This window comes from Fusarium mangiferae (genome assembly GCF_900044065.1).
Source record: "Fusarium mangiferae strain MRC7560 genome assembly, contig: FMAN_scaffold008, whole genome shotgun sequence".
Classification (NCBI taxonomy): Eukaryota; Fungi; Ascomycota; class Sordariomycetes; order Hypocreales; family Nectriaceae; genus Fusarium; species Fusarium mangiferae.
This window is the reverse complement of record NW_024573928.1, coordinates 456,440-469,331: the sequence shown is the minus strand read 5'-3', so window position 1 is coordinate 469,331 and position 12,892 is coordinate 456,440. Positions and strand designations below refer to the sequence as shown.

At 45.4% G+C, this 12,892-nt stretch overlaps 3 protein-coding genes across 3 annotated transcripts; all 3 read right to left on the bottom strand.

Annotated features, from left to right (window-relative positions):
* Positions 1 to 583: 583 nt before the first annotated feature.
* FMAN_11093 (uncharacterized protein) lies at positions 584 to 2,980 on the bottom strand (the record flags this gene model as incomplete). The annotated part of the gene is made up of 1 exon (XM_041833861.1): positions 584 to 2,980. The coding sequence occupies one exon, from the start codon at positions 2,978 to 2,980 to the stop codon at positions 584 to 586; it is 2,397 nt and encodes a 798-aa protein (XP_041684182.1).
* Positions 2,981 to 6,214: 3,234 nt separating this feature from the next.
* On the bottom strand, positions 6,215 to 9,862 carry FMAN_11092 (uncharacterized protein; the record flags this gene model as incomplete). Its single annotated transcript, XM_041833860.1, has 4 exons — positions 6,215 to 6,577; positions 6,700 to 7,056; positions 7,114 to 9,314; positions 9,379 to 9,862. The coding sequence occupies 4 exons, from the start codon at positions 9,860 to 9,862 to the stop codon at positions 6,215 to 6,217; spliced, it is 3,405 nt and encodes a 1,134-aa protein (XP_041684181.1).
* A 1,834-nt stretch (positions 9,863 to 11,696) lies between these two features.
* Positions 11,697 to 12,671, bottom strand: FMAN_11091 (uncharacterized protein; the record flags this gene model as incomplete). The annotated part of the gene is made up of 1 exon (XM_041833859.1): positions 11,697 to 12,671. The coding sequence occupies one exon, from the start codon at positions 12,669 to 12,671 to the stop codon at positions 11,697 to 11,699; it is 975 nt and encodes a 324-aa protein (XP_041684180.1).
* Between the last annotated feature and the right edge of the window lie 221 nt (positions 12,672 to 12,892).

Here is a 12,892-nt window from a genome sequence, read left to right as displayed (position 1 = left end):
TGCAATCTGGTGCTTTTTTCCCTATATCTATCCCCAATATCGCCTCGTTTTTTGCAATGCCCTAATGCCAGCGCTTTCCTTTCGCCCAAGAAGCCATTTCCAATCCCTGTAATGCACCCTGTAGAAGCATCCCCTAGTACAGTGACACCGGATTGTTAGCGTCAGATTAATGAAACATACTAGCATCCCATCCCATTAGGGCTTGTTTTCAGTTGAGACACCTTTATCACCTATTATAGTTTAGCTTGCGACGTGCAGCTCACAATCCTTAAGTATTAGTGGTCGGTTTCGCTGCCGTGCCTATAGACTCGGACTGGCAGCTACATTGACCAACCTTGGAATAAGTTGGAAAAGAATTGAGTAGACAATGAGGCATCTCAGAAATGAACAATTTATTCGACAGGACTTATGTATCGACTCTGGATGCACTTCGAGCCCTCTCTCTAGTTTCACTGACTTCCGGCCCTGGTTCTTTCCCTTTCCTAGATAGATCTGGAAGACCGTGCCAGGCAAGGAATTTTAGAGACCGGCGATAAAAACACTCTACAATTTGCTTTGACATGATGAATGATGCGAAGGATAATTAAACTTGTTTTGTATTGCGAGGTTCTAGTATTAAGCTTCTTTCATATGCACGTGCGTCTAGGCTGCAAGTGTTACTCTTATCAAACTCTACCATACTGGAAGATATCCATTGCTGAATGCGTGGATCTTCTGGCAGCTGATATGAAGTTTGAAAATTTTGTAGCTGTCTTATAATCTTTGCAGTCTTGAGACACTTCGAAAAGTTTATGTAGACCTGTCCAGATGCTAGTTCACTTTGTAGGTCCGGTTCTACTAACGGGTGAGCCGTATCTACAAAGACCAGATCAGTTAGGTACATCCCAAGGAAGGGCAGGCATGGAAGTTTTGAACATCTCAGCGATGTCCGAAGGCATTTGAAGTTGTGCGAAGGACTAACAAGACCCTTCAATGCTTCCAGGTCGTGTAGAGCCGTGGGTGATACTGAATTCCACGTTTGATAAAGCCGAGCGATAGAGCTATGCCCAAGACCAGACAGAAGGGCGACCAGCCCATCGTAATTGCGAAGATTGGAGCACTCTTGTGCAATTTTGATCCAGTGCTCGATTATCTGACCACGTCTGGTCTTTGTCCGACATTGGAGGATGGTCTCGATCACAACATATGAGAGTCGATTCGTGAAGTGTATCATTGCCCTAACGTTGGGTGCGGAGTCAACAGTAGTACTCATCCACCCACTGCCCACAAGTTCGGTTGGCTTTATGGAGCAAAAGAGGCCCATCTGGTTGACGATTAGCTGGTGGGCAAATGATATAGAGTCGAATGCAAGGATGTCGGACGACTGCATGCTGGTCCCCAGCCTTTTTAACCCAAACCGTATTGTGCGGCTTAGCTGAGTTCGGTGTCCCATGGCCTTTGAGGGAACCACGTCGTCGGTAACACATGTAGCCTCACCAGTGACCAGTGTTGGGCAAGACTTGTGCATTGTGTGACCACGCACGCGCTGAATGGATACCACCAGCCTTTGGCTAAGAATCGGATGGGTTGAAGAGAGACTGGATGCAAATGAAGCAATCCTCTCAATAACATCCTTATCAAGGCAGGAACACCAATACAACTCAAGCCATTTCAAAAAAACATCGCCAACTCTTAACTGAATCTTGTTCGGGGCAGAGGAGTTTGAGCTGATGTGGAATCGATCAATGAGTTGTTTCGCTAGTTCTTCGGGCGTACAGAATAATCTGAACGAAAGATAAAATGCATGCTTGAATCTCGTGTCGCAAATGGACCGCTGAGAAGTGAGATACTCCACGAACCCACTGAGGGTACCACCAATGACCTCCAAGTTTTCATCGAAACTAAGCTTCGGTGGGATTTCGGGAGAAGACACTGACTCAAAAGCGTTCCTTTGTGTAGATCCTTTTGATGATTGAAGTTCCTCGCTGAAGACGCGCTGTACACCCTCAGCCCGGTTGCCTGCTGTCTCCGGAATAGCGAAATTGGTAAATGGGGTTTTGCAGCGATTTGGCCCATGATATAATCTCGAGAAATTAATTCGTCGTTCAGCTTGGACGGGGCTCAGCACTTCATCCTCTGTTGTGTAAGCGCCATATGGCTCGCAGGCTTGAGAACGTGCCATGCGAGGATGGACATGGCGTTCCTTTTGAAGCAGCCCCCCACTTATTTGGTCATGGCTGCTTGATCCTGTGAACATCTCGTTTTGGGATAATTTCTGACTTGCGCTATAGAAATCGATAGAATCGTATGTTGATCTGTCATCGAAGTGCGCTGCCGATGTGTAGTGTACGGATTGCCCTAAACTTGTAGAGCGTGTTGGGGATATAGGGAAATCTGAAATCGGTCTTTCTAGGTCGCTCAACATATGACTTTCGGAAGCCACGCCCATAGATACTGAGACCTGTCGATATAGTTGGCATTCTTCGCCAATTTGTTGTAAAATGTCATGTGTCTTCCATGATAGCCTACTTGCTACTCGGATAAGGGTCATCGCAAAGGAAAAGACAGGTTCAAGATCGAAAGATATTGATAAGGGAGGGTCACTAAGGTCACGACTGCTTCCTTGTGTATGTATGATAGACACTAAAGACTGTGTTGCCTTTCTCACGCCTCCGATCAAAATTTGTGCTGCCTGATGGGTGATTTTGAGGCGCTGCAGCGTATTCTCCACGATAAAGACAAAATCTTTGCTGCGGGCAGCCGACTGTTCTATAACAAACGAAAGATCTTGGTATGACTGAGATTTGACGAAAAGACGCCCGACAAGGCGTCCGACAGCGGAAAGGAGTTTGTCATAACTGTCTTCGATATCGTATATGGTCTGATAGATTTCGTTTTCCAGGGGATAGACAAGGGATGGCATCGCTTGTTGTCCTTGGTGTGAGGAAGAAATTGATAATTTCTTGAGAATCGGGTTTGGCGCATGGGCCGAGGAGGACATGTTGTGTGTTCTAGCGACTCATAGTAGGAATCAGCAAGATGGCCAGAGTTACTTTATGAAACGCGTTCCGCACTTGAGATGAAAACGCGTCATTATTAAATGTTCGTATTAGCGTTCTTTGTCTTCGTATTCTTAGAATCTGAATTTACCCTTATCTATGTACCTGAACTCAAGACCCATGAAACAGTTAGTCTTTGGGTTGTTACGCTCGGACCTGTCTAGTTGCACGCATTCATCCCTCAAATTTCCACTCGTACCTGATGCGCACCACTCGAAGCGACCAAGCCTAGGTTAGTCCGGTGACGACGACGAAGCTTTGACTTCATTGACCCCTGTGAATCTAGAACTCCAATCACAAGTTAGGTAAACTTTAAAAGGCCTGATGTTTGAACCGCAGGTCAAAGCGCATGCCTTTTGCAAGGGGGTCGGCGAATTTGAACTAGCCCAACCAGATGGGAAAGTTTTTGTTTCACCATCACTGTTCATCCTCCAGAAAGGTGGTTGGTTACATATAGAAAAACGAAACTGTTTTAGTAATCGAAGTCAGTAGCTCAAGGCTGAAGGAAAAGTATCTAGGAAACGCGGGGTAGTGCTGGACGACTAGATGTACGCGTATGCAACTCGCTGTAAGCCACATAGGTCATGTTAATTATATACCTTGTTCCGTTCTAGGTTACTGATTGGTCGACGGAAGCCCCACGACTGTAAACAACTTCAGTCTCTCTATTAAGGGAATAGCATGTTGTTTGCTATTTAATCACTAGAATCGCATACCAGAAACCACTGCTAATAATTATTCTCAGAGAGGCTACCTTAAAAGGCGCTTAGGTTTGTCGGTATATGGAGAAGCTACTTCGGCCGGTATTAACAGACCTGGACCCATGAATTAGTCATTTAGCCTGTAAATAGTAGATTATCCTTCTACTTATAAATATTATACATGTTCATCGAAACTTCGTGGCGGAAAGGAGCACGCTACGACTAATTAAACGCTCGTTTAATGACTTTCTGGACTAACCCGCAATGCTCTAGAAGCTGAAAATCCCTCTCGCAATTTGGCCTCAATAGGCACACAATAAGATTACAAGAAATACGAACCAGACCATTTTAAGCTTTATCTTGGCATTACTATCTACAAAAGCTAGATATGGTTTAGTGGCTATGGAGATAAGACTATAACTCCTATAAAGCTTACACATATTGTCTTTTAGGTATTTAAGTCTTTTATAACGAAAGTTGATATTTTCTTGTCCTTCCTGTAGCGAGCGGTTTAGTGTATGGGACCTTCTAAAACGGATAAGTCCCTAAAAATTGAAAAAAGTTAAAGAAAAAAAAACACCAACAAGACAGGGTACGTATATGGGAAGAAAAAATGGGCGGGACCGGAGCATGTCTATATTACCGCTACACGGCCCGGATATTTCATGATAACGTGCACAGCAATGTAAAAGGATAGCTTGGCAATAGAAGCGGACCGGGCAATGCCTAATGATATAAGTATCAACCTTACCATGCCAGACCATAACGAAAGCACTCAATCGTAGGGTACCATTGCTATTGCCACTGTTCAAAATAGTCTTCAACTTCGGAAAACAGCCATCATCATTTGTCTCTCCAACATCAACTTTATCTCTTCTGCTACTAATGATTTTTTTGTTATAGGACTTCTTATAATTATAAAGGATCTTAACTTACTGGGTAGTCTTGCCTTTTACCCATTATCTATAGGAAGGTTGACTGCGGCATCGACTCTCCTACCTATAGGGTCTATAGCTGACATTAAAGGATTAGAATATCTAAATTCAATTAGGTGTTCAATCAATGGAATAAAACTCTCTAGTTGCGGTCTCGTCCAGCGGAGAGAGCACCTGGTAGTTTTGCAGGCTTTCTAAGGTGTTGGCCAAGCAACGCACCTTTCGATGTCTGTAGCGCTAGTTGCCCAGACTTTTTACAATTTGTTCAGTACCCTATAGAAGCTGAATGGTAATTACGTGCTTTGAGTCACCAGTAGGCAACCAAGACGGATTTCTAATGGAAGATGTGCTAAGGAGAGTCCAGATCATGCGCGATAAGACACCCTGGAAGAAGAATCAGCTTCCTATGGTGTAATAGGCTTTAGACGCCGGATCTGTAAAGACCATCACTTATAATGTAACTTAGAGCAAGAGACTTTAGAAAGTAGCTGATTTTATTGCTAGCATAGCCTCTGCAACATGCCACAGGAACAATACCTGCGTCCAGAAAGATAAACTAGAGCCTCTCAGGCTTATCATTCCTTGTCCTTCTTTGCCTTCTTACGGCACTTCTTGCAATTCTTTCCCGTGCTTTCGCTGTTTATGACCTCGGCCTTTTTCCCGCAGCCCTCGAATCTTTGTCCTGCCTTGGGACAGAAAGTTTCAATGATATGCGTGTCCATTTCGCATTGCAAGTGCCGCATTTGTCGACTAGAATGGTTTTGATGCACATTGTGTGTTTATGTGATTACTTTTGAGTATAGAGTATTTTGAAGGTACCTTGGAATGGTCGGTTGTTGTGTGGAATGGGAAAAGAGTGACTTGAGGGTGGGAAGCGGTTCCTTTATATAGAGAGAGAAAGGGCACTGATGATATGTGAATACAGTGATTGTACGAGGGAGGACGGAGCCAACGGCAGGTTTTCAGAGCAATACATGATGCTGATTCATGGGGAGAGCAATGACAGTAATTCGCAGCTATTCCTTGCCATTCTGGTTCTGCTTCTGTCCACACTTCTTGTGTGGCTTCTGTAATTGTCGGTGACAACCAGGTTGGCATTCAATCTACAAGCTTCCTAATTGCACCCGGACTGGAGACAGCAACACTAACGTATCACCTCGTGCGTCTTTAGCCTGCACTCGTCACAGGTATCTCATGACGAATATGCTGCACGTTCTACAAACGTAAGAGTCAAACGTCAAATGTGTAGATTTTTGTATAATCATATGAAAGCTCAAGAAACTATTAGTGTCATCATTATGTTGATTCAGATCTGGTTACCTGGTGGACTAAATGCCCTGGTCGTTTCGGAGTCCATATTAGCCCCTGGGACGGCACAAGGAGTAAATCCTTTGAGTTTCTTGTCTAACCAGACTGTTATTATCACGCTTCATTTTGCTTCTAGATCAACTGATATCTGGAAGCCTGTACCAACTGTACCCTTAGGGTTTAAGACTGTTTGCGGTTTATTATGAGACCAACGTCGCAACAACATGAAACTCTAGCTGTGTTTTCTAATCTGTTGCTCCCAGCCTTTGCCCTCCTGCGAATCCTGTCTCCTTATAGCATCAACCAGAGCTGCAAAGTCACTTCCCCAGATGCTGCTAGCCACACTCTTATCTAAAACGCAGATAAAGTGGTTTGCCTTGATGCGATCGTAATTCTTCCGGATCCAGCTTTGCAATCTCGTCTGCCTGACTGTAATTCCTGTGCACACGAGTAGTAATATAAATGGAGTGTCTCCCCAGTGTTGAAGCTCTCTGGCTTCAGCTTCTCGCGTAGCACTCTTCAGGTTCTTATGCCAGTTGCAATCTAACAACGTTTCCATCGCATCCTCAAAGCGGGCTCCTCGGCCAGTCTTGATCTATTTACAGTGTATGTGAGAACATGGTTTCGATTTGCCTTGAGAAAAGTGGTATTGAGAGCTCTTACCTGAGATATAATGACAAACTTATTTACTTGGCCGACAAGTTTCGATTGACGTACACTGTGCCTTGTAGAGCCCGTAAACTGCTTCTGCAGTAGGAAAACCAGATCCGGACCAGCATTGATATCGGGAAAAATGAAGGTAGGTGTAGATACTTGGTCACCTGATCGTTGTTGTTTCAACCAGTCCCAGATCGTACATGGTGTTTCATACCTGAAAGCCTTCTGCGATTCAGGCAGCGAAAAGTCGCTTATCCTTACCACGGAGCTCAGCTTGAACATCTGCTGGGTGTTCGAATCGATGGCAATAGATTCTGACAGATATTTCAATAAGCTTTCTCGATGGGAGGACCTTTCCAAGAGACTTAGTTGGCCAGCCTGATCAATGAGTTGAGGTCGGAGTAAACGGTCGAATGACTACAACAACATAAATTAGCATCTTGACCATAATACTTTGATGCTAGGATGTCTTGCCATTGCAACGAACCACTCGGTAGCCTTACCAAGCATTGCTCGAACTTCATAATCATCTTGGGTATGGACAAGCCATTGCAACATGAGATCTTGATAGTCGTCCCCCCCTTCCGTTCGAAGATATTCCATCACCGCTCGAACAGCTATCGGCTCGGAAAATGTATACCTTATGGTGTCTCCGTCTTTCTGGACTAATGCAAATCCGTGGGTCACTAACTGTGCAAAGTTCCGTTTGACAAAGATGGAAGGGGAGCTCATCATCTCTGCTCTGATTCCAGCACGAAACAACTCTTGAACTAATTGTTCCTTCCCAGCTGATTTCATCTTGCGAATTTGATCTTTGAGAGCATTGATGGCTGCTGCTATCGTTCTGCTTTCTGCCTCCTCGATGATCATTTGTATTTCTGAAAGAGTCGATCCTGGGGCGGTCAAACGCGGATAAAGCATCATCAACTCCTCAATGTAGACCGTTGACCATCGATATCGTCCACGCTGACCAATACTGTGCAACTTGATCATATTTCGGACGTGCAGGTTTCTCAGACCAGTGTGTAAAGTCGCTGCTATTCCACTCAGCGATGTATTGGGAGTTGCCACTCGCGAAAATATGTTCTGCATGATGGAAGACATTTCCTCTATAGCAATATTCCCATGCTCAGCCAGTAATTCTAGTAATGAAAGACCCAAACTATCTGCTCCTGGTACTGTATCGGCCTCGAGGAGTTGGACGAGACTCAGAGTAACAAGCGAAGCAACAGCTTCTGAATCTCGATTCTCAAGAAGCTCTTCTAGCTGCACTCGTGGGATATCAGTAGAAATCTTGTCGCTCTCCATCAAGCAATGAGCCTGCATGACCAGGACCAGAAACTCTTGCGTCGTAGGAACCTCCAATGGTCTCCGTACCCATGCCTCAATTGAATCGAAATCAACCTCAGATGACTCAAACGGCAAAGGCCGACCACTGCGGCTCAAAAGTGGTAGGCTTGACCAAGTTACAGTTTCCTTTACACCTCGGAAGGTTCTGAATTCTTTGAGGATATCAGTCGTATGTTTCTCGTAGAGCGCCCAAAAGTCCGCGTCAGATGCAATTAGTTGAAATGTATCATCAATGCGATAACTGTCCCATTTCGTCACTGTTTCTTCGCCCTCACCCCATGCGTCCGAAGAGTAGGTGGCAAGATTTTCTTGAAGCACTTCCAGGCGAAGGGATGTCCCCAAAAGCACCAGGATAGGGTCTACATACGGCATCTCATCACTGGTCTGCAATGATCTTGCATCACTCTCCGGATCCTCCATATGCCTGTCAACTAATTCTTTGTTGTTAGCGCTAGCCCATGGCACAACATACGTCAATGTGAGTGTCTCGTAAAGATGACGAAGCATCGAGGAAGCCTGAGGGTCGTCGAGAGTAAGTTGCGCTTCATCAAAACAGTGATACAACGAGCCCTTGAAGAACTGGTTAGGTTCTTTACTGAGAAAGCTATAGCATTTGTATATGATGAAGCCCGGTATTTCTGCCCAAACATAGACATATTCATCCCACCATAGATACTGGTCTGCTGACAATCTGAAAAGTCTATACAAGGCATCGAACGGGTCGCAATTATCACAGGATACCTGCAACCAGAGCCATTGTCTTGGTGTTGGAGAAGGGTACCTGCGCAAAAACTCGTAAAGCAGCGCAACACGTGCGACGATAAGAGGCCGGAAGACATTGATCTCTTTCGAAATCCACTCTGGAATCATCTGTGGATGATCCTCAAACATGGTATAAGTGTCTCTCGATGCCGAATATCGTTTCGTATCTATGATGTCCATGCCTTCATGGTCTTTACCATCAGTCCTTGATAGTTCCGCTTTTGGAGCCAGATTTGGGGCAAGAAGATAAAATCCCCACTGCTTTTGCAATAGTTCAAATATCTGTCGTGTTTTACCGGTGCCGGCAGACGAGAAAAGGACGTGAACGGAACGAGGCGTTTCTCTCTTCTCATTTTCGCCAAAGACTTTATCTTTCTCTATGCGATCCATCAACGATGATTCCACATCTCCTAACATGTCCAGGTTTGGAATGGCAGGAACTGCACAGTCTAGGTAGACCCATGCAATATTCTTCCATTGTTCTTCAATGTAGACCATGAGACCGAATTCAAGAGGGTACATGTGATTGTTCTGTTTCATTGGCTTCAAAGTCCAGAATGCTCCTATCAATCTTATGTTAGTATCAGGCATTTTCAGAGTCCTGTCCAAGCTCTGGACATAACTTACCATAATGGTGTCCCAAAAGGTAATGCATGTAGGTCTCCATCGTAGTTACGATAGTGCGATGCGCTAGATCTTGATCTCGCTTAGGCCATCCGCTGAGTGCAACCAATAGTTCAACAAGACTCATTTCTTTGTGGTAGCGAATGTGTGTTGTGTTCGATAATGCCTTATCATGGTATCTTGCCCAAAATGCGCTTCTTGGATTTGATACAAATTCCAGGAGGCCTGTGTAGTCACCAGGGCTCATACCCAAACTTTCCCATAGCGCTTTTGCCATTTCAAAGGTTTGCGAAGTGTCAGAGGCATAGAGTCTTGCTTGGTAGAACGACTTGTCATTTAGTAGAAATGGCAAAAGAGGGTCGATGTTATGGGTAGATTTGGTGGGCATCTCATATGGAATGAGACCATAATAGTGGATACGCTGTTCGTAGCGGTCTTTGAAGAACTCGAGGCATTTTGCTCTGTGTCTCTGACGTATGTCGTTCATTGCGTAGCCCTTATCTTGGTACAGATATCCAGGCAGGTGTTGTGAGTGAATATTGACTTGGCTCAACATGCGGGGTTATGGAAGTTGGGCTTTAGAGTCTATTAATAGATCGTTATCGCGTACTGTCTTTAGATAAGACTAGGGTGAATTTGTCTGTTGGCTCTGTCTGTTCTTCGATTTGGTCTCCCATCACGTGCGTAATCACGTGCCTAACCGGAGGGCTTACTACGTATGTTCTTCGTACAACTTAATCCATGTCACAATTAACACCACTTTGGGCAGCAAAGATATGTCGATTAGCAGGCCATACACTGAATGAGCTTCCCTTCCCATCACGAGTGCATATTCTGGAGCCTTTCCAGGTAGGGACTTTCATGGTGCAAATTGATGATTTAGTATAGTTTCAACTGTTGGCAGCCCTTGCATCAGCTCTCTGTCACTAAGCGCGCGTAGTTACATCTCCGGGGACAATGTGACAAAGCCACTTATCTCAACTCGCCTGGCAGACTCAGGCCCAACGCATAACACTACAAGCCTTAATTCCAGCGACATGGGATCTCATGCAATGTAAGCCGCCACACAGACTCCATCAGAGTCGCCTGATCAAAGACCTCGAAAAGCTTACAGGGCCTGATTCCCGGGCCATGACTCTACATCCTATTCTCTGCCAATTCTGTTCCTGCTGCTGCGGCTGCAGTTTGAGAGATGCCAAGCATCCTTTCAACAATTCTCCTGCCATGTAGATGCTGACATAGCAAAGAGCTTTCCGTAGTTCATTACCTGGGGTGCAAGCAGTGCCAAGACCACTACTTCTAGGACATGGCCTTCATATCTTTCAGCTCGTCACGCCAAATGAATCAAGCTTGACAGGTCCTCAAGTTCTGCAAGCCACATTACAAATATCACATAATGTGGAACCACTCGGTCGCCCAGTCTTGTTACGCTGCACCTGATGAACTTCCTTATTTGAGGACACGCTCCGTACTGGCGTGACCTGACCTCTTGAATGCTTAATCGCAATTCCTCACAATATCCACATTTTCAAAGAAGGTTCCTTCCATTTTGGCTCAATTTGTTGCCTAGTCGCTCGGTGCTTGGCTGGCGATGTATTACCCAACCATTCTCATTGTCGTTTTCTTTCTCGCCTTCCAGGTCACTCATGCATTGAAAATTACTCATGTCGCAGAAACGAAACAACTTTCTAATGCACCAGCGAGAGTAACGGAAGCCCCGTTGGGAATAATTGAGCCTTTGGAATTGCTCCTTGGACATGGCCCTGCACCGAAACCACGAGCAGAGACAGAAGACTCTGCAATTGTCGTTACCATCGCGCCCGATGAGACTTGCGGCTATATCGACGGCTATAAAGAGTTATCCATAACCTGTCCCAGCAGTAGCTTATGTTCTTGGGCTGTGCTTAGTGGTACTGGATTAGTCGCTTGTGAAGCACAGGCTTACGTTCTCTGCATCGAATCATCAATAGCAGTTAATTCGACGCGATGTGACGACGTCTGTCAGAGCAATACATTTTACCTTAGATGGTAAGAATCTCAGTATTGAAGACTCCAGCGCTAACATTACCTCCTAGCACCAACTCAGACAGGCCCTTCTGCCGCACATACGTCTACCCCAGTGGTATTTTCGATTACAGATGTGCATCAACTGCAGCTGAGGAACCCGAGCGTGTTCAATTCACGACTTTTGGAAGGTGGCAAGACCGCTTTAAATAGTGTATACATATTTACTAGAACTAGTAAAGCCTGCGACATTCGTCATGAACTAGTCGTTCTCCTAGTACGACATACTCTATATTATCGTTGCCCAGAAATTCAAACTAATATTGAGAGGCAAATGCATCAGCATAAATATCCATATCTCCGGTAAATCCATTCAATCTCGTTGGTACCCAGCCAAGTAGCTGCTTCGCGCGATCAGAGGAACCTCGAAGGCTAGTTCCCATGGCTTCCGCGAACAAATCATCCCCAGGACCAACCAACTCACAGCTTCCCTTGAACTCCCAATGTGAAGCCATAGCTGTGAAGATCTCCGACATGCTTTCTTGACTTGTCACAAGGTCAAAGACAGGATAGACCGAGCTGCTGTTGATAATAGAAAGCTTCTCTATAGCTTTTTGGAAACCAGTGGCGACATCACTGACGTGCACAAGCGCGGGCCGAGAATCAACGCTCAATGAGATTTGGATAGTGTCCAAAGATCTATCTCGGGAAGCCTGGAGGAGCGGAAGAAAAAAGGCGGTCCAGATAGTACTCTCGCCACCGTATATGAGCGCCGGTCGCAGAACTGCCACGTCGAGGACGTCAGAAGCAGTGAGAACAGCATTCTCATGGGCGACACGCCATGCAACAAGAGGTGCAGGTGGTGTCGTGGCCTCAGGCCCAACGATATCAAGATCATTGACTAGCTTGTCACTCGATCCATGGACCCAAGTTCCTGAGCAGTAAATAAAGCCAAGCTTTGGGGCATGCGTGAGCCCTGTAGACTTTGCCTTGTTCAAACGCTCTTGCCCGATTGCTTTCACATCAGCAAGGAACTTTGCAGACTCTTGATTTGCTCCAGAGACATCAACAACTATGTCAATGTTGAAGTTGCGAATGGCATTGAGGTAAGAATCTGGTTCGTTGATGGGGTCGTGGCAGATGACGGGGGTGACTTCGGCGACGGCCAGAGACTTGGCTTTGGCTTCATTACGGGCGATGCCGTAGACTCTGTGTTGGCCGCTATTGATGAGGACGTTGCAGATTCTGCTTCCGAGGTAGCCAGTGGCGCCGATGATCAAGACTTTGGGCATTTCGGATGTTGAATGTCTTGTTTTGTAAGAGGGTGTAGAAGTTCAATTGCGTTCTTGCAGATAATAGATTACAGCGTGTTGCTAAAGATCATTGTGCTGGGTTGCGATTTAACACTACTTGCCCCGACTGCTCTTCCCTCTTATACTGCATCACTTTACGGAATTTGTCGTCGGACGTATCAATTGTATTATTCCCAAAGAGGTCCTTCTGGGGATAGTGC